At 44.3% G+C, this 26,732-nt stretch overlaps 1 protein-coding gene across 5 annotated transcripts in view; it reads right to left on the minus strand.

Annotated features, from left to right (window-relative positions):
- Nucleotides 1-26,732, minus strand: part of LOC124613025 (FH1/FH2 domain-containing protein 3) — a 647,968-nt gene that overhangs the window by 609,353 nt on the left and 11,883 nt on the right. For all 5 annotated transcript variants that reach the window (XR_006979594.1, XM_047141585.1, XM_047141584.1 and 2 more), the window contains exons 3-5: nucleotides 22,487-22,721; nucleotides 18,627-18,889; nucleotides 3,239-3,314 (exon numbers count right to left, since the gene is read on the minus strand). Coding sequence is in view for 4 of the 5 variants with exons in the window: in XM_047141585.1 (XP_046997541.1) it covers nucleotides 3,239-3,314; nucleotides 18,627-18,889; nucleotides 22,487-22,721 (574 nt within the window). In the remaining variant the exon portion in view is untranslated. The remainder of the gene's footprint in view (nucleotides 1-3,238; nucleotides 3,315-18,626; nucleotides 18,890-22,486; nucleotides 22,722-26,732) is intronic.

Here is a 26,732-nt window from a genome sequence, read left to right on the forward strand (position 1 = left end):
GAATGGAATGGCTAGCGTCTTGAAAGGAGTATATAAGATGAACATCAACAAAAGCAAAACGAGGATAATGGAATGTAGTCGAATTAAGTCGGGTGATGCTGAGGGAATTAGATTGGAAATGGGACACTTAAAGTAGTAAAGGAAATTTGCTGTTTGGGGAGCAAAATAACTGATGATGGTCGAAGTAAAGAGGATATAAAATGTAGACTGGCAATCGCAAGGAAAGCGTTTCTGAAGAAGAGAAATTTGTTAACATCGAGTACAGATTTAAGTGTCAGGAAGTCATTTCTGAAAGTGTTTGTATGGAGTATAGCCATGTATGGAAGTGAAACATGGATGGTAAATAGTTTGGACGAGAAGAGAATAGAAGCTTTCGAAATGTGGTGCTACAGAAGAATGCTGAAGATTAGATGGGTAGATCACATAACTAATGAGGAAGTATTGAATAGGATTGGGGAGAAGAGAAGTTTGTGGCACAGCTTGACCAGAAGAAGGGATCAGTTGGTAGGGCATGTTCTGAGGCATCAAGGGATCACCAATTTAGTATTGGAGGGCAGCGTGGAGGGTAAAAATCGTAGGGGGAGACCAAGAGATGAATACACTAAGCAGATTCAGAAGGATGTAGGTTGCAGTAGGTACTGGGAGATGAAGAAGCTTGCACAGGATAGAGTAGCATGGAGAGCTGCCGCAAACCAGTCTCAGGACTGAAGACCACAACAACAACAACAAGTCTCAATTTTACTGTCATAGATGCGTGGTAGAAAGAATGTGGGTAGTGTATGTGAGGAAGATATTATTCATACAAGCTGTAACTTCCACCATATTGTGCTATGCATTAATGATAGTATTAAAAATTATTGGGCACTTATGTAATCAGTATTAGGGTCTTACTAAATGGTGATAACAGTGATGATCTTTTAAAAACACTTTAGTTTCGTGACCAGAACACAATTGAATCTTTTTGTTTTTACCGCTCAGAAATTGCATTTTACACTTCAGGGGATGATTACCACAGGTTGGGAACCATTGCACAAGAAAAAGGAGCACCATGCTGCGTTAAGGAAGATATCAGGCAAAAACTTCCATGCTACCGATGGGAGGAGTGGAGCGCAAGAATTGTTGGAGACAGTAGATATTGGAATACAAACAACAAGTAAATGAGAACGTTGGGTGGTGTTAATATGAGATACAGAAATAGGCAGAGGAGAGGAAGGCGTGGCGGGTCATGAAACAAGGCTGTACAACATTTTTGCACAAAAGCCAATACTGACATTGTGGGATGGCACATCGGGCTGTGTATGTACCGATCTTATTATTATCTGGTGACCTACATGACTTAGTATTTTATGAGCCCTCAGTAGACTAGCTATAGTAAGTGTGCGACGAGTAGCCTGCCGACCCCAAAGTGCTGACCGTCGGCACCATTCGGAACACTTCGTGTCGACTGTTCTCTGTTTCAGGTTACTACCGCCCTCAGTGACACCAAAGTTGAAATACTGCAAAGCCGGTTTCAGAAACGCAACAAATATGTCGCCACACCGAGTAGCATACTGCAGTTGCATGTGTGAACTCCCAGTTTTTAGTGGCGCAACTTAATAGACGCCACTTTTGTCATTGCACAAAAAGTTCAGCTTGGTTGTACTTTGTTGGGCCACTTTCTTTCCACCACATGTCCCTGGTGGTAGTATTTCGAAACAAGCATTTTGTCGCAGTTATCGTGGGCAACTGCTGCTGTACTCCATTTGATCTCAGTATGTTTTCATTTTTTTTCTGAAAACAGTGAAAACAATGGTCACCAGATACACTTTCACAGCTTCTGGAACTACAAAAACAGCAACCTATGTCTGATTTTCTGCAGCAATGTGTGTGTGTGTTTGTGTGTATGTGTGTGTGTGTGTGTGTGTGTGTGCAAACCAGTGACGTAGTGGCGTATTCCAAAATCTTAAAAGATTTTTGGACGAATAAATAAATAAACTTAATACGTGTAACCAAAAAAACGAGTCGTATAAACTTCATGATATAAACGAATACAATAAGATTCTAAAATCTTGGAAGAGTAGCATCTCTCCAGATGACATTTACATGCCAGCTGTTGGTTAGTTTGCAACTGCAGGCAGCATTTTCGTCTCCGAGTGTTATTTCTTTTAAAAATGTGTTTGTGGACCCTGATTTATCCCTGTGCGAATCAATTTTCGGATTCAACATTTGGGGTTTCCTCTTCCTTATATTTAACTCCTGTCACAGCTGTAATGCCTCAGCCTGCACTGTATCATTAATACGGGCCTATACGATTTCGGGTGCCGCCATAGTGAAAACTGTGCAACGACATAGAACTTATGGTGTCCGGTGTGAACAATAACTCACTATGCAACTACAGGAAGTCACAAGCTGTGGCGCCACATTAGTTGCGTGTGTGAACCTGGCTTGATTGTCTGACAAAGTGTTTCGTTGACTGTGTGAGCGGATAAATCAATGTTTATTAAATGTTTTGAATGCCATTTTTCTTCTGCTCATTGTGATTTATCACAATAGTCTTAATTTAATATTATATTCCTTGCTACAATTATGTACCGCATTTGAAGACGACCATCTCTGTAATGTTCATTCACGAATCCGTATTACTTTAGTGTCAATATTTATACCACAGCAGCTGATCGGCATGAGTCGCCCACGCCAGTCAGTTGGCAATACTGGTAGACAAACAATAAAGCGTTCCTCCTCCCACACCCTCCGCAGTGGCCGCACTGCATACCCTCTGCTCCTGAGGTAAGACACCAACTTTATTTAGCTCACGGCCGACTTCAGAAACGTCATTTACAATTAAGCACGTCCTGAAATATTATTGTCTCTGTAAGTATTTTTTTGTTATGAGCAGGAAAACTATACCCTCAGGAAGCCTTTAACGTTAGTTGATGTTCTTGGATTCAGCTGTTAGTTGCTAGAGCATATTATTACAAAACAGGTTGACCTCAGGCTGCACGAATATTTGAATCAGGTCGCACTTTGACGACAACTGCCGTAGACAAAACTGCCTTCCCCACCCCCTCTCCCCCCACCATAGCCTTATAGAAAAGTGCACTTGGACTGTAGCATGATATCAATACGTACAAAGAAAGTTGAAAACGTGAAAATGTTGTGTTGCTTCTCAAATTATGTACCAAAAAGTCCTGTCAACGATAAAAGATGTAACTTATGGCCGAAGGTACTTCAGTAGGGTATACTAGTGTGGTATACTGACCTGCGACGCACGATGGTGGGCCTCTGGGCGGAGCTGTCGTGCAGTCGCACCGACGCGGCGTCCACCTCCTCCACGTCTGCCAACACAACACAGACAACACACGCTTTACTGTCCACGCTCCAGAGTCCAAAACGAAAACACAGCACAGTATCTCTTCCACAGAACTAGCCGACTCTACAGTGTAACTCCGTAATTGTGCTACAGACTTCCGAGGATGGCGGAGAAGAGTAAATATATCAATTTGAGTCAAGGGACCCAATTCCGGAAACGACTGAAACGAAAGCTATAAGTGAAAATCATTCTGATACCTCTGACAGCCGGCCGGTGTGGTTGAGCGGTTCTGGGCGCTTCAGTCTGGAACCGCGCTACCACTACGGTCGCAGGTTCGAATCCTGCCTCGAGCATGGATGTGTGTGATGTCCTTAGGTTAGTTAGATTTAAGTAGTTCTATGTTGTAGGGGACTGATGACCTCAGATGTCCCATAGTGCTCAGAGCCACTTGAACCATTTGAGCCTCTGATATTGGACCTCTTCTACTGCAAGCTCTTTGCTTTTCATATTTTGGTACGGACAAAACCAACAAAATATGTCCAGTAAACATGGTCTGTTAAGCATATACCTTAAGAACTACGAGAACTTGTTCATCTTTGATACTGTGAAACACATCTCTTCTAACAAACAAGTGCTCGTAGCTCTTAAGGAATGCATTTTAGAGCCCGTGTTTACTAAGTTTGGTCTACATTACCTCTTCTTAAAATATGGAAAGCAAAGAGCTTGCAGATATCAGAACGATTTTCATTTATAACTTCCGACTCTGTCTTATCCAGATCAGGGTCCCTTACCTCCAATTGATACATGTACTCTTCCATCATCCCTGGAAGTCTGTAACATCATCACAGAATTACCCTATGTAAAATCAGAAAAAAAGACTAAATAGAGGGCGGTAACCAATTCATAGTTCGACTAATGTCAGCTCCTGGTAGACATGATTGATTGGTGGAATTCCAACATAACATTGGTGGAAAGAAAATGCTCCGTAGAACGGAAGACGAAGAGACCAGATAAATTAATGAACGAACGGTCTGAATTTAAGACATTAGTAGCGTATTGCGCTATCAAAAGAAATGATTTGATTCGAACCCAGCACATTCAGCTGTTGGCAATATGTCTAGTGGAATGTGGCAGCAACTTTTATACCCTGATGTTTCTGAAAGTAATTTTAAAACATATTAAATATTGTTCAGAGCCCTTCCATGAACTCCTCATACTAAAATGCAAAAACTATATAATAACCTAAAACAGATTTTACCTGTCTATACTCCTATTTAAATTGTTCATTGTTAAGTGTTGAAGATCGGGAAATTGGTACAATGTTGAATGCAGAAAATAGTGGAAATGATAAGAGTGAAGAAACCTCTTGATTCAGACATGTACTGTGAAGAAATTACCTCAGCGAAGAAGAGTAGTAGAGAGTCTGGGGATGTGAGCCAGAGGAAGAAAGATAATTAGGCTGCTGGATGACACTCAAAAAGGTCGAATTTGGTGGCCGGTTAAGAAAGAAGGAAGACAAATGTGAACAAAAATATGTAATGTAAAGCTCTCAGAAGGCTACCTTTTACATTGCGAGTCATGTTAGAGTGTTTGCATGCAGGGTGATTCAACTGCCTCTACCTCTAAGTTCTCTGCAACCCACAACACTTTCAAAAACCACACACGAGAGATTAATATTCTCTCGATCGCTACGTGCCAACTAATATTAATACAGAAAAAATGAACAGGACCTTCCTGTAGGAAATTTAAAGTAGTTAAATTCGGTATTGTGATAAGTTTTCGCCGGTGGCCACAGTTATCGACTTACTCGAGAATAACGGGTTTGAAAATCGCTTCTGTAGGTTTTTCTCGAATAATTCGAAAATTACGGCCTCTACTGGAAACTTGTTCCAGTACAAAATTTAACTACATCAAACTCCCTACAAAAAAGGTTCTGTTCGTTTTTTCTCTGTAGTCCTAGTACTTTGAGCATAGTGAGAAAGAGAAAATGAGAGTCTTGCTTGTGGTATTTGAAGGCATTGCGGGTTGTATAAAATCCATATCTAGAGGTGGCTGAATCACTTAGTTAAAGTACTAGGCACCAACTGTACCAGCTGTCACATTCAGCGGTCGCGCGGTTCCAGACTGTAGCGCCTATAACCGCTCGGCTACACCGGCTCTCCTGGATGAGACCTCACTAATAAGTGTCAAATGCAGGCCTATGGACATCACCGCGGTTCCACCACATGAATCCTCGGTAGCAACTAAACCTTTCCCACACTGACAACAGAACTTTGCCTGATGGCCATCATGCAAGCGCTGTTCTGACGGGACTCCAGCTCTATATTATTGCCGTTCGGCATAGTAGCTCTTGTACGCTCATGCAAGATACAGAGTGTTAGTTACCAACATTTTATTACTACAGGACCCTTACCAGGGTGGATAATATAAGAGAGAGAGAGAGAGAGAGATGTGGCAGACGCTACAAGAGAGCTAGTAGTGCATGACGAAGAGGTTTACTTTAAACTTTGTAGAGCGTTCTGCTTCCTCCCATGTACAGTCGTGGACAAAACGAGCGAGACCCCTCGCCTTTTCGTTATGCTGATCCGCACAGCTTTAAAGTCTGCTACACAGCATAACAGGCAAGGCGACGAAGTGCTACCAACATACTATGTAAGTTCGTTCAGCTGATGCGCTGAGATAGCTAGCACTGGCGAAACTCGCGCTTCGAAGACGCCACAGCGTCGTCTGCTACCACTTCGTGGGAAACGAAATACCTCAAATATAAGCCAATGTGTTGTATTCGCATATCTGTGACTATGACTTGGATCTAAAGTGTGGTTATGGATAGCACGTATGCTCAGATTGCGAATCTAACATCATGAAGAAGACAAGGGGAAACGAATTAGGCGTCCTTCCTCTTCCGTAACATCAAATATCTTTTAGTTATTCTTTCAGAAATGAACTGCGCAGAAAATCATTCACCAAAAGTGAATAACTTTTTAGTATCACCAGATGATATTAACAGCTTGCCAGCGCGGGTTAACCGTGCGCTCAACGGCGTCATATCGCGGAGCCGGCCGCGGTAGCCGAGCGGTCTAGGCGCTTCAGTCCGGAGCCGCGCGACTGCTGCGGTCGCAGGTTCGAATCCTGCCTCGGGCATGGATGTGTGTGATGTCCTTAGGTTAGGTAGGTTTAAGTAGTTCTAAGTTCTAGGGGACTGATGACCTCCGATGTTAAGTCCCATAGTGCTCAGAGCCATTTGAAAAAGTCATATCGCGGACCGCGCGGCTCCTTGCGCCGTCAGTTCGAATCCTTCCCTGGACATGGATGTGTGTTAAGTTAGGTAGGTTTAAGTAGTTCTATGTCTAGGGGACTGATGACCTAAGCAGTTTCGTGGCATAGTTCTTGGAGCCATTTTTTGACTTTTGGTGTAAATTTTCTTTACATAAACGGCCGTACCTTTAGATTGCGTTGACATAGTTCACTTTTTTACACCATCAAGGGACCGTATACCGCAGGAAGTGCGATACATTTCCGCCTATTATGTCCGCTCGTATTCGACGTAAACGTGTTGTAAGAGTTGGGTAGACAGATAGACGGTCAAGAAAGTGAGACTAGTAGGGTTCCGTTTTTACCGATTTACGTGACGAAGTCCTAACAACGAAAATAGCTACCACAGTTACTGAAGATGAGGGACGCATAGTAATTTCCCCTACTATTTATTCGAAATGTTTCAGTTGCAGTCGATACATCAGCATATTAATCGTAGCTACGCTTTCGATCCAAATCACGTTTACAGGAATGCAAATAAAATCCATTTGCCTATACACGTGGTAATTCAGATCCCACTATTAATGCCACCGCGTTTTAGATGTGCGAGCATTCCAATTCCTAGCTACCTTATGGAACACTTCGGCTAATGAACGTTTTCTGGCTGTGGCACGTCTAATGGAAAATTCGAAACATTGTAGAATACGTTTGGCAGCTACGTCACCGTTTATTTCCTGGGATGGTGCAGAATTATACTACTAAATTTACTCGCTAATAACAGTTTTTTGTTATTTCGATAAACATCCCGAATGATTGGCACATAAGCGGTGACATAAAGGTAGACAACTCATGTTTTTGAGTCCAGAAAGCTTTATGCAACAGAAACTGCAGATTATTTTGCCATTTTCATTGCGAAATTGCTGGCTTGTTCATTTCTGGGGTAATAATAGAGGGCTGTGTGCCTGGGTTGTCTGCTAGCATAGTGAAAGGTGTTTGCTACTGCAAGGGAGGTCTGGTTCGTTTTCGGTTGTAATCTCGATGGAGGCAGATAGACTATCAGTAAAGGAATTTTAAGAAATTCTCGCGCCTCCCAGTACGTTTTATTGCTACCTTTATTCTGTACCGGCGCCCTGTGGATGTCGATAAGAAACTCTTGTAGAATTTCATACTTGTTACTCCCTACTTTTTCCGCTTCTGTCAATAATTGAATTGACTTAAGTATGGCTCTGAATGAAATTTCGTTATGAATCTTCATGCATTGCTAAATTTGCACACTTTCATGGTAGGTCAGCAACGGTAATCCAGTATGACTGGTCTGAACGTTGACACAGACCATTTCGCCGCCGAATGCGTATAATATTTTGCTAATTCGTAACGATCTGGGGTACTTTGTCTTACTAAAACAGTTATGTTATATCGATAAGCTGAAATTCATTTTTACTAATACAGTTCATACTAATTAGCGTTTCTTCTTTCATTCATATCTTACATTTACGTGTTGTGGTTAACACACTAATCAGCATTAATATAGTCTTACACATGATTGAAAACAGTCTGACAAATTTCGGATGGTTTTTCAATTTCACGTTTGTGCATAGTATGTTGGTAGCACTTCGTCGCCTTGCCTGTTATGCTGTGTAGCAGACTTTACAGCTGTGTGGACCAGCATAACGAAAAGGCGAGGGATCTCACTCGTTTTGTCCACGACTGTAGGTGTTGTGAAAAGACACGACAGGGTTTAAGAGAAATTAGACCTCATATAAGGTTTAACAACAGTCGTTCATCCCACATACCATTCATGAACTGAAAAATTAAGGAGCGAGATGGAGGAGGTATAAGAAGTACCCTCCGCCACACACCGTAATAGTTGGCGGAGTATAGATATAGAGGTCAATGTAGGTTGGTTTCAAATGTGAAAGTTAATGAATAGCGTGTGAATATATGGTATTGTAGCTTACAGGGGTTCCGACGTAGGTGGATCCAGCCCTCACTCCTGTTTAATGCGTATATTAACACGTGAAATCGCACTGGTATACCGTAGTTACAAAATCCAGTATCACCAGAAATAATGTGATACCAGTGGCCTTCATAAACTCCTTTGATTTGCCTGCGAAAGGCAAGGGTCCCGAGTTCGAGTCTCGGTCCGGCACACAGGTTTAATCCGCCAGGAAGTTCCTTTCATTTACCGTTCCCAAGGGGATTTTGAAGCGCTCGTGTGACAATTATAGCGTTCTAAATCGCGTATCGGCAGTACAGTAGTACTCGTATTTGCCGTGTATTGGATACGGCAATAGCTGTTCTTACGCTCAAATGTCGATAAAGAAAAGAAAATTTTCTGACGAACGCTAATTACAGCCATGTTTGCAACATTTACATGCCCAAAAATAATATTTTGGCAAGCAACTGAACTATGGCAGTTACTTCATTTACATCGACCATGACAACATGTGTAAAAATGTAAAAGCGAAAACATCGACTAAACCTTGAAACAGTACAATTGACACATAATCTGACGAATCATTTTGCTACAGATGTTGCTTATTGCAGAAAGTCATTATTACCTTTCGATAACTTTTAGCTCATTGGGAAGTTCACAGTGAGGAGTAAACACAACGAATTTTAGAGCATGCAGAAGCTGTTTAGATAATATCCATATATTAAAAAGTAAATTGTGTTAAATCGAAATACCGAAACACAACTAATTTTCATAATTAGCGATACTAGCACCATTTTTAGAATTTTATAACACTGAAAAGTCGACATTAAATTTTAATTTCGGTTTTGCGAGCATCACAACCCTCACCGAGACCAAATTCCTTCAACAGGAATACTAAATTATATTTTTATAGCTATTGATTGCTACGAAGAAGCAGAAATACTGTCTGATAATTATCAATATATGTTTAATATTTACCATAAATTTGAAAGATTATAGCCGGCCGAAGTGGCCATGCGGTTCTAGGCGCTATAGTCTGGAACCGGGCGACCGCTCCGGTCGCAGGTTCGAATCCTGTCTCGGGCATGGATGTGTGTGATGTCCTTAGGTTAGTTAGGTTTAATTAGTTCTAAGTTCTAGGCGACTGATGACCTCAGAAGTTAAGTCGCATAGTGCTCAGAGCCATTTGAACCATTTTGAAAGATTATTAATAACCTGCGCAAGGAAATTAAAGTGTGAAAGTTAATTGACTTTGGACCAAGTGCGAATTGGTTTGACACAAGTAACAGGAGGGGAAGTCGATGTCGAGATGTGTTCGGGGAGAGACATTTTTATAGATCCTCGTCATGCTGTATTGTTGCGCATTGTTGTACTTATGTTGCAACTTTAATGGTTCTAAAGAAAATATGAGGAACAAGAAACTTAAATAAATAATGACAATTATCAAAACCAGCAGGTAGTCCTTTTATTTATAGCAGTTAAATTCATCATGCAAGTTAATGCAAGGCTGAGGTTGTGAGCCGGAGATACCGACTGCGCAGTTTCTACTTCTACGTGAGCATCAAGAACAAAGCTAAGTATTCTGTACTTACTTGTTTTCTAGAACAGAAACAGGGGGCGCACGGAGGAACACACGTCAGGGGTGTCGGCACATCCTAATTACAGTCGCGAATTCGAGTAACTGTCACACAGTCTAACAACGAACCGCTTACGCCAGAGCGAAACAAAATGCGACGGAGTGCAGGGGCTGCACTGGCGTCGCTGTGATTTGCCGAGTGGCTCTACAGATGTCGACATGGCCGATTGCCGGGATTAAAGCTAATTACGCCCGCGCGTCCGTTACTACACTTGCAGTGCTGGCAGCGGGCAGCGGGCCCTGCCTTAACCAGACACGTCCCGCAATTTCCTCGCGTCGTAAACTAGACTGCTGCGTAGCGCCTATCTGTAAACAGCCTAGTGAGACAGACGGAGAAGTCGGCAGGGCGAGGCAAAGGAAACAGCAGGCGACGGCCGAGGGCGATCTTTCACAGCTGTTGGTGCGACACCAACAAGAGAACCGTACGAATTTCCTCTCTCCAACCTGATTCGTACTGACATGGCGTGTAAGGTACGACTAGGACTTAGCGTAAACAGGAAGACGCAACTCTCAACCGTTTTTGAGAAAACCGAGTTTGAAAATTATAGGTGTACCTACGCTTTATGCTTTGTAGGGCCGCTAGTGTAATGTGAATTCTGCAAAACTGTCATATAAGAAATAACTCAATACACAGTTTCTTGCAGATTTCCTTTAAAAAGACAGAAATACGAATGTCTTGTAACGTATATACTTATCTTGAACATGAGTTCCTTTTCTGATATTATGTGAAACTGTTAAAAGCTAAATAAATATCTTTAAAAAAACAGCGTTCGCTGCTGAGCGAGTAAGCACTTAGTTTGATAAAGTGAGGTCTCTGGATCGAATCTCGCTGCTGGTATTTTTTATTCTCACGTAATTCTAACAACAGGTTTATTTTGACCATGCAAGGTAGCAATATTTAGTCATTAATTTACTCTTTCATGATCTTTAACACGAAAACGAGAGGAAATGCTTTTTTTCTTAAGGAGATTGTAAATGAAAATATGATACACAAGAACTTAGAATCAAAACAGTGCAGTAATTTTATTTGTATTATTGTATCTATATTTGTTAGAAGTATAATGCTTAAAGTATGCAGTACTGCACGAATCTTAATGATACTGATCATAACAATACGGAATCCTGTAGTTATCGTGATATACAGCAGATGTAATGAACGCCGAATTTTTGTATGTCCATTTTTTTTCTGTGTCTATTGCAAGACAGATTTGGTTCACATTCACAAACGGTTTTCAGGCGTCACACATTTTCGTGGCGAACCTCACGTAACTAAGCGTAGCAACAAACATTGGGTTGGATAACTCACAAATAGAATTAATACCGGCAGTATAATGGAAATGCCGAGTGGCTAAGGTCTCCCGTCGGGTAGACCGTTCGCCTGGTGCAAGTCTTTCGAGTTGACGCCACTTCGGCGACTTGCGTGTCGATGGGGATGAAATGATGATGAAACACACAACACCCAGTCATCACAATGCAGAGAAAATCCCTGGTCCCGCCGGGAATCGAATCCGGGACCCCGTGCGCGGGAAGCGAGAACGCTACCGCAAGATCACGAGATGTGGACATACCGGCAGTGAGATTCGATCTAGAGACCTCAGGCTTATGAAACTAAGCGCATACTCGAATGGCTGCGGACTCCCTGTATATTAGCTGCCACGCAAAGTATACAGGGTGTTACAACAAGGTATGGCCAAACTTTCAGGAAACATTCCTCACACACAAATAAAGAAAAGATGTTATGTGGACATGTGTCCGGAAACGCTTATCTCACTTCCCGCGCCCGGGTTCCCGGGTTCGATTCCCGGCGGGGTCAGGGATTTTCTCTGTCTCGTGATGACTGGGTGTTATGTGAGGTCCTTAGGTTAGTTAGGTTTAAGTAGTTCTAAGTTCTAGGGGACTGATGACCATAGATGTTAAGTGGTGGTGGTGGTGGTGGTTAGTGTTTAACGTCCCGTCGACAACGAGGTCATTAGAGATGGAGCGCAAGCTCGGGTTAGGGAAGGATTGGGAAGGAAATCGGCCGTGCCCTTTCAAAGGAACCATCCCGGCATTTGCCTGAAACGATTTAGGGAAATCACGGAAAACCTAAATCAGGATGGCCGGAGACGGGATTGAACAGTCGTCCTCCCGAATGCGAGTCCAGTGTGCTAACCACTGCGCCACCTCGCTCGGTAGATGTTAAGTCACATAGTGCTCAGAGCCATATGAACCATTTTTTGGAAACGCTTAACTTCCATGTAAGAGCTCATTTTAGTTTCGTCAGGATGTACTGTACTTCCTCGGTTCACCGCCAGTTGGCCCAATTGAAGGAAGCTAATGTTGACTTCGGTGCTTGTGTTGACATGCGACTCATTGCTCTACAGTACTAGCATCAAGCACATCAGTACGTAGCATCAACAGGTTAGTGTTCATCACGAACGTGGTTTTGCAGTCAGTGCAATATTTACAAAGGCGGAGTCGGCAGATGCCCATTTGATGTATGGATTAGCACGGGGCAATAGCCGTGGCGCGGTACGTTTGTATCGAGACGGATTTCCAGAACGAAGGTGTCCCGACAGGAAGACGTTCGAAGCAATTAATCGGCGTCTTAGGGAGCACGAAACATTCCAGCCTATGACTCGCGACTGGGGAAGACCTAGAACGACGAGGACACCTGCAATGGACGAAGCAATTCTTCGTGCAGTTGACGATAACCCTACTGTCAGCGTCAGAGAAGTTGCTGCTGTACAAGGTAACGTTGACCACGTCACTGTATAGAGAGTGCTACGGGAGAACCAGTTGTTTCCGTACCATGTACAGCGTGTGCAGGTACCATCAGCAGCTGATTGGCCTCCACGGGTACACTTCTGCGAATGGTCCATCCAACAATGTGTCAATCCTCATTTCAGTGCAAATGTTCTCCTTACGGATGAGGCTTCATTCCAACGTGATCAAATTGTAAATTTTCACAATCAACATGTGTGGGCTGACTAGTATCCGCACGCAATTGTGCAATCACGTCATCATCACTAATTTTCTGTGAACGTTTGGGCAGGCATTGTTGGTGATGTCTTGATTGAGCCCCATGTTTTTCCACCTACGCTCAATGGAGCACGTTATAATGATTTCATACGGGATACTCTACCTGTGCTGCTAGAACATGTGCCTTTACAAGTACGGCACAACATGTGGTTCATGCACGAAGGAGTTCCTGCACATTTCAGTCGAAGTGTTCGTACGCTTCTCAACAACAGATTCGGTGACCGATGGATTGGTAGAGGCGGACCATTTCCATGGCCTCCACGCTCTCCTGACCTCAACCCTCTTGACTTTCATTTATGGGGGCATTTGAAAGCTCTTGTCTACGCAACCCTGGTACCAAATGTAGTGACTCTTCGTGGTCGTATTGTGGACGGCTGTGATACAATACGCCATTCTCCAGGGCTGCATCAGCGCATCAGGGATTCCATGCGTCGGAGGGTGGATGCATGTATCCTCGGTAACGGAGGACATTTTGAACATTTCCTGTAACAAAGTGTTCGCTGGTACGTTCTGTTGCTGTGTGTTTCCATTCCATGATTAATGTGATTTGAAGAGAAGTAATAAAATGAGCTCTAACATGGAAAGTAAGCGTTTCCGGACACATGTCCACATAACATATTTTATTTCTTTGTGTGTGAGGAATGTTTCGTGAAAGTTTGGCCGTACCTTTTTGTAGCACCCTGTATAAGCACACCTAAAATTTTCAAATTCGATTTTTTCGATAAGGATGAGAGCTGCATCTCCCTATCTAAACATTTTGAAGTCTTAGTCGTGCCCTACGCACCCTGTCAATACGAATCAAATCGTTGAGAGGGCAGTTCGTATGGTCCCCTTGCAAACGAAAAACTCTTTCCTTCCAGGGAAGGATACATTAGTACCTGTTGAAGAAAGGAAAGTTCGCAGTGATTTATGGTGTCCCAGTTTAGAGCGCTTATTTTTTGTAAATGTTTTAATTGCTGATCAGTTACCTGCTAACAGTAGGTAATGTGCGTGTGAAGAAATCTAGGGTTCCATGCAATATACATTGATACTTGCTGACATCATTAGAGAAAACTTGGATTCGACAAGAAGTATTGAAAATGCACTTTGTTTTCGAACTGTCTGTTATGCAAGCTTATTTCTCTTGCGGACGTAAAAGATTGGTTATTTATGCTTAGTAATTGCTACGAACCTATTGTAAAGCCAGGTACAGTACTGTGAAACTTGTTGTCACTGAGGAATAAAAAGAGTAACTAAAGGAATTTGTGATGTCCGCGTACATGATTGCAGTGGATACTTATGTCTTAATTCTTAACAAAAAAAATGGCTCTGAGCACTATGGGACTTAACAGCTATGGTCATCAGTCCCCTAGAACTTAGAACTACTTAAACCTGACTAACCTAAGGACAGCACACAACACCCAATCATCACGAGGCAGAGAAAATCCCTGACCCCGCCGGGAATCGAACCCGGGAACCCGGGCGCGGGAAATTTCTTAACAGAAGGAACGTGTTTGAGAAACTTGATGGTAGATTTCACATTGTGCTGCGTTTTCCATTCTGTCTGGTGAGATTAACTTTCGGAATAACTTGCAGTTATTAGTCTCTTATGTAAAATCGAACCTGCACTTTGGTATTAAAGTATGAGTGGTCCATTATAGATTCTAACAATGTACATTATTCGTCCTTTCACAGAGTTACGAGATATTAATATCATATGTTCCTAGCTCCCAGTCAAAGCGACGCGGCAGCAAATGCACAGATTATTGTCAGTTTTTCCTGAATCGAAGAAGTTGCAGATGTATTTTGATTTATTATCTCGAACAGTTTCAAGAAGTAATTATAATCATCAGAAGTTGTTTCCGTTATGCTTCGTACCATAGTTTTCGAAAATCGACTAAAAGAAGTCATGGATGCTCTGAGGCTGTGTATTACTCGAATAAGATACTTTATTCGCTAAATTTTAACCTACAGTCTTCTTGATGGGTGTACATAAGGGTCAGTCAAATGGAAACCGAACACCCGCCACAACGAGACTATGGAACCGTTCGATTCATAAGTCATCCCCACACGCATTATTTATCTCACTTGGGGGGGGGGGGGGGGCGTCCGCGCATATCTTTCTTCGGGTCGTCAAAGATCTCAAAACCACATGGTGAAAGATCCTGGCTGTATGGAGAATGTTGCAGTGTTTTCCAACCAAATCGCCGAGGCGTAGCCTTCTTCCGATTGGCAGTGGGGGCTGACATTATCGTCCAACAGGACAATGCTGTGCGAGAGTCTTCCTGAGCGTTTTGACTTTATGGTGCTTCGCAGTTTCTGCAAAGTGTCTTCATAGTGCTCCGCATTGACTGTGGTTCTACGCTCGAGGAACTCAACGAGCACGGGATCATCCTGTTGCACCCGCACACTGTCAATCGGTGAAGGGTATGCTTCGACAGTTTGGTTGGGAAACACTGCAACATCCTCTGTACAGCCCGAATCTTTCACCGTCTGATTTTCACATCTTTGGCGACGTGAAGCAAGATGTGCATAGACGTCGGTTTCAGTCGGAAAAGAATGAGTGCAGTTGTGGATCCCACAGCGGGCGATCACGTTCTGCGAAGCAGAAACTGATTGTCTCGTCTCCCAGTGGAACAAATGTCTTGACGCGTGGGTTGATTACTTTTGAATGGAACCATTCCATGGTTCAAGTGGCTCTGAGCACTATGGGACTTAACATCTGAGGTCATCAGTCCCCTAGACTTAGAACTACTTAAACCTAAGCAACCTAAGGACATCACACACATCCATGCCGGAGGCAGGATTCGAACCTGCGACCGTAGCGGTCGCGCGGTTGCAGACTGAAGCGCCTAGAACCGCTCGGCCACACCGACCGGCTGAACCATTCCATGGTCCCATCGTGTAGTGTGTTCCGTTTTCATTTGACTGTCCCTCTTACTTAGTTGTATGCAAATAACCCCTTGTAAGTCTGTGGCTCGTGAAATCGTTTATATAGTTTCCCAGCATATCGTGCAAGGGGACGCGCTGCTCTCCCCTTACAAAGCAAAATTTTTATCACAAAGAGATTACGTTTACTGAATACACGATCAGCAGCACAGCTACACAATGACTCCGCTCCCCAGCTACCTGTACAGGTGACAGACATACGTCCATTCATGGCGGTGTCTCAAACTCTCTGTCGCCGTGAACGGTAGGTCAGCCGTCTCCAGGTAGGGCTACACATGCAAGGTGTCCCAGAAGGAATCACTATTTAACTATGACAGGAATGATAATTCGAAGCGAAAAGGTCTAGTAAACGTGGGCTCTAAGATGCATTACTTATGAGCTATACGCACTTCTTCATCTTTACTACTGTAAAACAAATTTATCCTTCTGCAAGTTCTTTGCTTTCCGTATAATGAGAGGTGACAGCATGGACCAAAACAAGAAAAAAAAGGGTCCCGTAAAATGGACTCTAAAGCGCATGTCTTAAGAGCTACTGTGAAGCACATCTCCGCTACTGAACAAGTTCTCACAGCTCAAAAGGTATGCATTTTAGAGCCCATGTTTATTTGACAATTTTTTCTTGCTTTTGTCCGTATTATCTCCACTCAAAATATGGAAAACACGGAACTTGCAGTAGAAGAGATTTGTTTCACAGTATCGAAGATGAAATAGTTCCTATAGCTCTTAAGGTACGCAATTGAGAGCCCGCGTTTACTAGAGTTTTTTGCTTCGAATGATCGTTCCTGTCGTATATCTGAAAACTGATAATTCCTCCTGGGAAGCCCTGTGTCAGGTTTCCGACTGCCAGGACGCTACACCAGGCAGATTGACCTAACCAATTACAAAACCGTGACGCTAGATGCCACTAGATGTGGCAAAAGTGACAGAGAGAACGAAACACTAGTAAATATACAAAGTGACATTGCTGTACAACCATGAGCGTACTAAGAGATAGGCACCTTGTATTTATATGGATATTTTATCATACATATGCTAGTAGTAGGTCATATATGGATAAAAAAAGAGAAAGTGCAGAAGCATGTTACACATACTGCCTGACAAAAAATGTGAAGCATCCAGAAGATATGGTCGGAAGTAATTGTAACTTCTTACAGACCGTTGGCAAGTGTGTAGAAGATTATAGTTGCCATTCTCTTGGCAAGTAGAATGGTCACCAGTGTGCATTAGTGTTGTTCGTGTTTAGTGTTGTTGCGTAGCCTGGATAGTGTGTATAAGGAGCATGAACAGTGTCAGATGTTGAATGATCACGTAAACGACATGGAGATGCTGAGTGCATACGTGAGACAGCTTTATCAGCACCTGACAGAGTGTGAAAGGGCTCTCCATTCGACCAGTTGATCGAATCCTGCAGCATCCAGACTCGTGGGACATTCGGATTTGGTAGTGGGTCGATGTCGGAATGCATGGCAACGTGAGCGCAGGCATACTCGTCAAGGTTCTGGTCGACAAAATCCGGCCACGATTAAGGAGAATGGCTGTACTGTCCACCAAACACATTGTAGCCCCTTTACAACTACGTCTGCCATCAGAGAACAAGTAATGGGCTCCCTGTAACATCCTGTCTCACCGTGCACCATTGGTCGGAGATTACCAGCACCTGGACAAGCGAATTGCCGTTCGTTGTGTAAGCCACAAGACAAACGGTTGGGTTTGGAGTGGTACCGTGATCAGGAGGCGTAGGCTCTGGTGAATGACTTTGCATTGTGTTCAGCGATGAGTTGCGGCTGCGACTGCGCCAGTTGATCATCGGAAGGTAGTATGACAACGATATAGAGAGGGGTTCTATCTTCCAACGTTCTGGATATGCACAGCAGTATTGCTCCTCGCATCATGGTGTGCAGAGCCAGTAGTGTGACTTCAGATCACGGCATGTAGTAACTGTGGAAACTCTGACGCTACAATGATACGTCACTTACATCCTCCGGCCTCATGTGCTACCTCTCATGCGGCAGAATTCTGGTGCCATTTTTCAACGGGACAACTCTACGCAAACGCCGCTGCTCCCAGCCGTTCAGTGAAGGCCGTTAGCCGCCGCGTTGTCTGTGGTGGGAGGTAATGCCTGAAATCTGGATTCTCGGCACGACGTTGACGCTGTGCAAGTCAGAATATTGATTCCCAAACAATTATCCGAAATGAAATGTCCCATGCATCTAGGTCCAACCACCATACCGCGTTCGAAGTCTGCTAACACCCGTCGTGCGGCCATAATTGTGTCGGAAACTTTATCACGTGAATCACCTGAGAACAAATGTCAGCTCCGAGAATGCACTGCCCTTTTATACCTGGTGTAAGTGATACCGCTGCTATCTGTATATGTGCATATAGCTGTCTCATGACTTCTGTCATCTCAGTATATCAAGGCTGAAAGGCCTTGGCAGGGTGTCTGCTGTGGGTGCCATTTGTTTGTCTGGTGCGGTTGTTTACTTAAATCTGTTGTGGGAGGGTGTACAGACTCAGCACTATAGGCGACACCGCACAGTGCCCGGGCTGTGGCCGGTGGTTACCTTGAGCGTCCTCGTCGTCGTCTTCGGCGGCGAGACCCATCTGGCGGCGGCGCAGCCTGGCGACGCCCATGGCGGGCTCGACGAGCGACGCGACGCTGCCCAGGATGTCGTCGATGTTGGTGTGCGCGCCGATGAAGCCGCGGCTGCGCCTGCGCGCCGTCCCGCCGGTCTGTTGGGCAGCCTCGACGTCGGGCCCGACGCCGGGCTCAGGTTCGGTGTCCGGCACATTGTCGTATGGCGAGCGCCGCCCGCTGTCCGCCTTACTGCAAGCGAGGTAAATGTACACTATGCCAGCGTCGTAGAATCAGCAATACTTCACTTATGACATTCACACAAATTAACAATCCGTTCGTGAAGCGAAGAGGAAGACCGGTGTTGAAGACTGAACCTTGTACGAATTTTGACACTACTGTGTGCTGGAGTTATTTGACACCTGACTTTTTTAGTTTACTTAATTCCTTAGTTTTATTAGGTTGGTGCGTATGTTCGTAGCGTTTTTGTTTCGCATGTTGGTATTCTAATTGCTATGGTCTTATTTATCGATTGTCATTTTTTAATTGTAATTCGCTGTTGTTATTTCAGTTTACGTATTGTCACTTCGAAATAGTAAGTGGAGCTCTGGATATTAGAAAATGGAGTGCCAAGTGGAGAAATCGAAAAATTTCCGACATGTTCTTCTAAAAAAATGTTCAAATGTGTGTGAAATCTTATGGGACTTAACTGCTATGGTCATCAGTCCCTAAGTTTACACACTACCTAACCTAAATTATCCTAAGGACAAACACACACACCCATGCCCGAGGGAGGACTCGAACCTCCGCCGGGACCAGCCGCACAGTCCGTGAATGCAGTGCCCCAGACCGCTCGGCTAATCCCGCGCGGCCATATACTTCTGTTCGAGTGTATTAGAGGGGTGACAGCAGGGGAAGCAGTCGGAAATATTTGCTCCGCGTATGACAATAACGCCAATGGACAGAGCATGGCGAGAAAATGGTTTCCACGTTTTTAAGCAGGATCGTTTTGACATTAGTGACTCTCCACGTTCAAGAAGACCTTCGGTGTTTGATGAAGATCGTTTAAATGCATAAATCCACAGCCACTAACGTCACTGTGCTCGAGAACTCGCAACATTTGCCTGCAATGGGGAAGGTTCAAAAATCGGGTGTGTGGGTAAGCCAAAATCACAAAAATCTGCGGGTGGCAATACGCGCATATCTGCTTGCTCGTCATCAATTGATTCGTGAACAATACCGACCATTCTTATCCTGTATCGTTACTGGTGATGGGAGGTAGTGTCTTCACGTTAACATAAGGAAAAGAAAGGAATGGTTGACACCAAATCACCTGACCACGTTCGAAGTCCGTGAGTTCCGCTCTCTCACGATGTCTAATGACTACTGAGGTCGCTGATATGAAATACGTGTATATAGCTGCAGTAACATGTTATTCGGCAACACTCGACATGGTTCTAGATGAACTCCCTTATGAACACATCGCATATTTTAGGACTGACTGAAGCTAATGAGTTTATTCAGAATTATGTCCAAATTTTTATAAATATAATATTCATGAATCTATGTGGTACTCGTGAAGATGATGTCATACAAACAAACAAATATTTAGATTTGGATTCTGGAATGAGTTTTAGGAACAAGCGAGGAACAGTAATGAACGTTGTCTCTTACGTTAACTTATGTAATCGACGTGTTACACTTCTGTCTTAGTGAAAAGTTAAGAGTTGGAGCAATGAATATAGACACAGAATATTACATATTGTGGATGTGGACACCGGTGAGATTGAAGATGGCATTTGAACTGAAAAATTTCTAACACGTCCAGCTATGGAATTTAAGGAAGTACGGAAAATAATAATGTATCCGCGGCCGGAAAGCGAATGGTTCATTACGATAGTGAACTGTCACGCTACGCCCCATAAGAACAAGAAGATGAGGAAGACACTGTGACCTGACGAGGTATCAGTTATTAGCTATCCAATACAGCGTACGAATTTCCACAGCATCGAGTTGTCCCATTGTTATTGTTCAGCGCCCATTACCATATAACAAACAGGGGAAAAATTGTGCATCTTTGCATTCAGTGAAATGGCATGTATTTCATACAGAATCTGGATCACTGCTGTTATCACATCCAAACGGTTTTTATTCTAGCTTCGCTATCGGTACTGATATTGTCATCACTTTGCTGCCGGAATGGAACATTCCATAAGTAGGAACTCTTCTCATGAACTCAGTTTTTGTTGTGTTCAGTGAACTGCGCGGTGAAAGATAGGTTTACAACATGTATCGCGCAATGATGTTCATGTCCAAGATGGGTGTATAACAGTCAGAATGAGATAAACAAAAGTTAGCCAGGTTAGGAAGAGATACATGATAACATCCAACCATTCAAATGGCCCATCATTGAAAAGAAAAATCTTGATAAGTGCTTGTAGGACTCGAGCACCGAGGGTTCCGTGCAAACTTAATAATGTACGAGTTTACAGATAGTTCATCCAACCCGGGAAACGAGTTTTGCCTGTTATCGATATCGATACTGGCAAGACATCAAAAGATGAGACGTAAATGGCCGCATCTTTTGACTGCACTGACGTGGAAGCTTAAAGTTTTCACATCGGCAAGGTACCATAGACCTTACTATTTGTTACGTTTACTCGTTCCTGCGAAAAAGGGTTCTTAACAGTCGGACAGACGGACAACCAGACAGACAGACAACAAAGTCATACTATAAGGATTCCGTTTTTATCGATTGGAACCACGAAAATCAAATGGGGCTGCAGGCGTAAGTAAAGTCTCAAAAAAATGGTTCAGATGGCTCTGAGCAATATGGGACTTAACTTCTGAGGTCATCAGTCCCCTGGAACTTAGAACTACTTAAACCTAACTAACCTAAAGACATAACACATATCCATGCCCGAGGCAGGATTCGAACCTGCGGCCGTATCGGTCGCGAGGTTCCCGAATGTAGCGCCTAGAAACGCTCGGCCACTCCGGCAGGCAGTAAAGTCTCCTGCCATACTATAAAGAAGAAAATACTCAACAATTCCTCCCTCTGATAGTTGAACATGGATACCTAGGAAAAATGTGGCACGGTGTGCGAAGGAGGGGGGCAGTGTGATCTGTGATATAAGACACGGATGCTGTGTTTTGAAGGAAACATTGGCCTGCTTTCATAACTGTATTGGATGCTACCTGCTAGATATGCAGTCGGCTGAAGCCTGCTGTGCTGATATGAACATGTGATACGTGCTGAGCGTGTCCAATTGTCGATGATACTGTTGGACACCTTGGAATCCTCGCCGAATCGCCAGAGCGTCTGGCACGAGTGCTGTAGCCGGATGCGAAAGTGGACTGAATATCTCAGTAGGTGTAGTAGAGTGTCTGTACTGGCCAGCGGTCCTCCTCGTCACTGGAGCATCTCGAACTAGAGGACGCCCTTGGGCACCTCGAAATATTTGCAGGATTACCTACACATCCGACACGACTACTCAGTTGGATGCAGAAGTGGACTAGGTCTCTCGCAATTTGTGGCACAGTGGTGTTACAGACCTGCGGTCCTCCTCTTCGCTGGTGCTGATCTCGAACATCTTTACAGAATTGTCTACACACCTGACAAGACTGCTCTGCTAGATGCAAAAGTGGATTGGGTTTCTCAGAATTTGTGGAACAGTGGTGGCACTGACCTGTGGTTCTCCTTATCGCTTGAGCTGATCTCGAGCTTGACGACACCCTCGGGCGCCTCGACATCCTTGCAGAACTGTCTAGTCATCTGACACGACTGCTCTGGTGGATGGAAAAGTGGACTAGGTTTTTCAGAATGTGTGGCACAGTGTTGATACTGACCTGTGGTCCTCGTCGCTGGAGCTGGTCTCGAGCTTGACGACGCCCTCGGGCACCTCTGCGTCCTTGCAGAGCCACCAGGGCAGCTCCCCCGACTGCTGCGGTCGGATGCGGAAGCCGGGCCCCACGCGCTGGGAGCTGGGCGCCCTCTGGAGCGCGGCCAGCTTCCTGGAGCTCGGGGCGCGCGCCAGCCCGCCGCCGGCCGCCACCTGCGCCGCGCTCGGCGTGCGGGACACACCTGCTGGCAGCGGCGCAACCTCGCTTCAGTCCTCCCTGCCTAACTGAACAGGCCGCGGGTGCCGGATCTACTCTACTGACCATTAAAATTGCTACACCGAGAAGAAATGCAGATGATAAACGGGTATTCATTGGGCAAATATATTATACTAGAACTGACATGTGATTACATTTTCACGCAATTTGGGTGCGTAGACCCTGAGAAATCAGTACCCAGAACAACCACCTCTGGCCGTAATAACGGCCTTGATACGCCTGGACAATCAGTCAAACAGAGCTTGGATGGCGTGTACAGGTACAGCTGCCCATGCAGCTTCAACACGCTACCACAGCTCATCAAGAGTACTGACTAGCGTATTGTGACGAGCCAGTTGCTCGGCCACCATTGGCCAGACGTTTTCAATTGGTGAGAGATCTGGAGAATGTGCTGGCCAGGGCAGCAGTCGAACATTTTCTGTATCCAGAAAGGCCCGTACAGGACCTGCAACATGCGGTCGTGCATTATACTGCTGTAATGTAGTGTTTCGCAGGGATCGAATGAAGGGTAGAGCCACGGGTCGTAACACATCTGAAATGTAACGTCCACTGTTCAAAGTGCCGTCAATGCGAACAAGAGGTGACCGAGACTTGTAACCAATGGCACCTCATACCATCACGCCGGGTGATACGCCAGTATGGCGATGACGAATACACGCTTCCAATGTGTGTTCACCGCGATGTCGCCAAACACGGATGCGAATATCATGATACTGTAAACAAAACCTGGATTCGTCCGAAAAAATGACGTTTTGCCATTCGTGCACCCAGGTTCGTCGCTGAGTACACCATCGGAGGTGCTCCTGTCTGTGATGCAGCGTCAAGGGTAACCTTAGCCATGGTCTCCGAGCTGATAGTCCATGCTGCTGCAAATGTCGTCGAAGTGTTCGTGCAGATGGTTGTTGTCTTGCAAACGTCCCCATCTGTTGACTCAGGAATCGAGGCGTGGCTGCACGATCCGTTACAGCCATGTGGATAAGATTCCTGTCATCTCGACTGCTAGTGATACGAGGCCATTGGGATCTAGCACGGCGTTCCGTATTACCCTCCTGAACCCACCGATTCCATATACTGCTAACAGTCATTGGATCTCGACCAATGCGTGCAGGAATTTCGGATACGATAAACCACAATCGCGATAGGCTACAATCCGACCTGTATCAAAGTCGGAACCGTGATGGTATGCATTTCTTCTCCTTACACGAGGCATCACAACAACGTTTCACCAGGCAACGCCGGTCAACTGCTTTTTGTGTATGAGAAATCGGTTGGAAACTTTCCTCATGTCAGCACATTGTAGGTGTCGCCACCGGCGCCAACCTTGTGTGAATGCTCTGAAAAGCTAATCATTTGCATATCACAGCATTTTCTACCTGTCGGTTTAATTATCGCGTCTGTAGTACTTCATCTTCGTGGTGTAGCAATTTTAATGGCCAGTAGTGTACCTGTCTCTCTCTTTATCGGGAACAGCAGTTTAAAAAGGAAAATAATTTCGCAATGGTGATCACACGATGCTGGTTGGTCCTCCTGTCATTCTTTGCAAGCAACTCCTTTGGATACGGAATGCTAAAATGTGTAGTCAGAACTGCAGCAACTGTCTGTTTTCCGACTCTCGGAACCGCTACTTCTCGTTAAAGTAGCTCCTAAATTGGCCTCAAGTGAATGAGTGCATTAATTCTAGTTCTCCCTCACCCGAGGAGAAAGCTCTGGCAGTACCGGGAATTGACCAGATTCCTCGGGATTCACACTTAGTGACCGCCCACTATGGAGGCAAGCCTATATTGCAGTTAGAAAAACCGTAAAGGACGAATTAAGTGGTGGACTCATTTTCTGTAAACAGACGAAAATCCAGCCAACATCCCTACAGATTTTTCTAAAATGTACATTATCCGATAAATCTCGGTTGCACCATTCTCCAGGGGAAGAGACAGTACAATACATCTCGGATGCCACATATTCTGTACAAAGCACTGTACGGCATAGACGTATGAAATATACTCCGTCCGTCCAAAACGTTCCGAAACTGATTTTATTCCTGTGTATAAGCGACGTGAACGGTAACTAAGGTGGTAGCTTGAACTAACAACTGTAAACAACAGATGTGTGCATTCGACCAGTGAGTTGTGAGCAGACAGTATTAAATAGTGGACTTGCGCACGTAGTCTGCCAACGTCCTTTCGTCACAAATCGCAAAGAAGCAACATCTCTAAATCAAATGTTCGATACATTTTCCAGATGTTTTGAAGAAGATAATAGTGTGTGCAACGTTTGTCCCTTACGCCTTGACTTCCGAACAAAAACAACGACGCGAAGTCTCCAGCCTCATCGTGGACGAAGATACTTGCTGTTATCAATACGAACCTACCACAAAACGACAAGTGCTTAAATTTATGTGAAGGTCAACGCTTTGACTACAAAACCAATATTCAAGCCAATGTGACGCGCTAGTTGAACAACATTCCGAAGGAGGATTTATCTGACATTTTCACATGATTGTGTGAACGTAACGTCTTGCGCGTTGTACTCAGGAGTGTGTGTGTGTGTGTATGTGTGTGTGTGTGTGTGTGTGGAGATATTTAGACCACCATCTTAACTTTTATATTTATTAATCCAGTCTCAAAACTTCGACAACGGAGTAAACTGCGCCTATATAGAAACAGCTTTTCATTACGTTAACAGGGTTGGAATCTTTGCAGTTTTGAAGATCTGAGGAATAAAACGTAGGTGAACGAAAGATTATGTACAACATGTACAGTGGACGGACTACACTTCTGATCCAAAGGACATGAAAGGAAGGCAGTGTTTGAGAAGGGAGTGAGACGTCCACCAAATCAGTACATTGAGCAGACAGTAAACTAAGTTAAAGACGACTTCTGAAAAGGAATTGAAGTTCAAGGAACAGAAATAAAAATTTTAAGATTTCCCGCTAACTTTCTAATTGTGTGAGAGACAACAAAGGCCTTGGCTCAGTTGAACATAACGGATAGTGTCCCGGAAAGAGATTATAAGATGAACATCAACGGAAGCAAAACAAGTCTAATGAAATGTACATGTAGAAAAAACACCAGACAATGAATAGGGAATTATATCAGGAAATGAGACAGTAATAGTAGTAGAGGAGTTTTACTGTTTGAGGAACAAAGTAACTGATAATGCTATAAATAAAGAGGATAAAAAATGCAGACTGGCAATAGCAAGACAAGTCTAACCGGAGCGCTACGAAGAACACACAAAGACGCGAAACGCGGCAAAGCAGAGCGTCCTCAATGTGAAAACCAGGCATGTTCGCTCCGTTGTGTGCAGCGACTCGAACCCTGCGATTTTATGGTGGACTCTCCGTAGCTTGACTGCAGGAAAGACAAAATTAGAAACTGGTGTTCAAGGTCTCAGCTGAAGAACTATGTGACTTTTTTTATCACTAGGCAGTCCCCACACTGCAAATAACTATCACACTAAGTTTCCCCAGACTACATTTCTAACCCTGACACTTTCCATCTAAAACACTTTACAATAAACACAGCGAGATAAACAGAAGTGGGAATCTCTTCTCAAGCGATTGTCGACGACAGCATCATAATTATATTGAGAAAGAATATTATGGACAGCTTAGTACCAGGCCTGACAGACCGAGCGAGGTGGCGCAGTGGTTAGACACTGGACTCGCATTCGGGGGGACGACGGTTCAATCCCGCGTCCGGCCATCCTGATTTGGGTTTTCCGTGATTTCCCTAAATCGCTCCAGGCAAATACCAGGATGGTTCCTTTGAAAGGGCACGGCCGACTTCCTTCCCCGTCCTTCCCTAATCCGATGAGACCGATGTCCTCGCTATCTGGTCTCCTTCCCCAAAGAACCCAACCCAGACCTGACAGACATATTTAATTTTTCTTTCGTGAGCGAGATATGTTCCACTCAATGGGGAAAAACGCACAGTCCGACCTATGCTTAAGAACGAAAACCCACAAACACGTTGTGGTT

This window comes from Schistocerca americana, chromosome 4 (assembly GCF_021461395.2).
Source record: "Schistocerca americana isolate TAMUIC-IGC-003095 chromosome 4, iqSchAmer2.1, whole genome shotgun sequence".
NCBI lineage: Eukaryota > Metazoa > Arthropoda > Insecta > Orthoptera > Acrididae > Schistocerca > Schistocerca americana.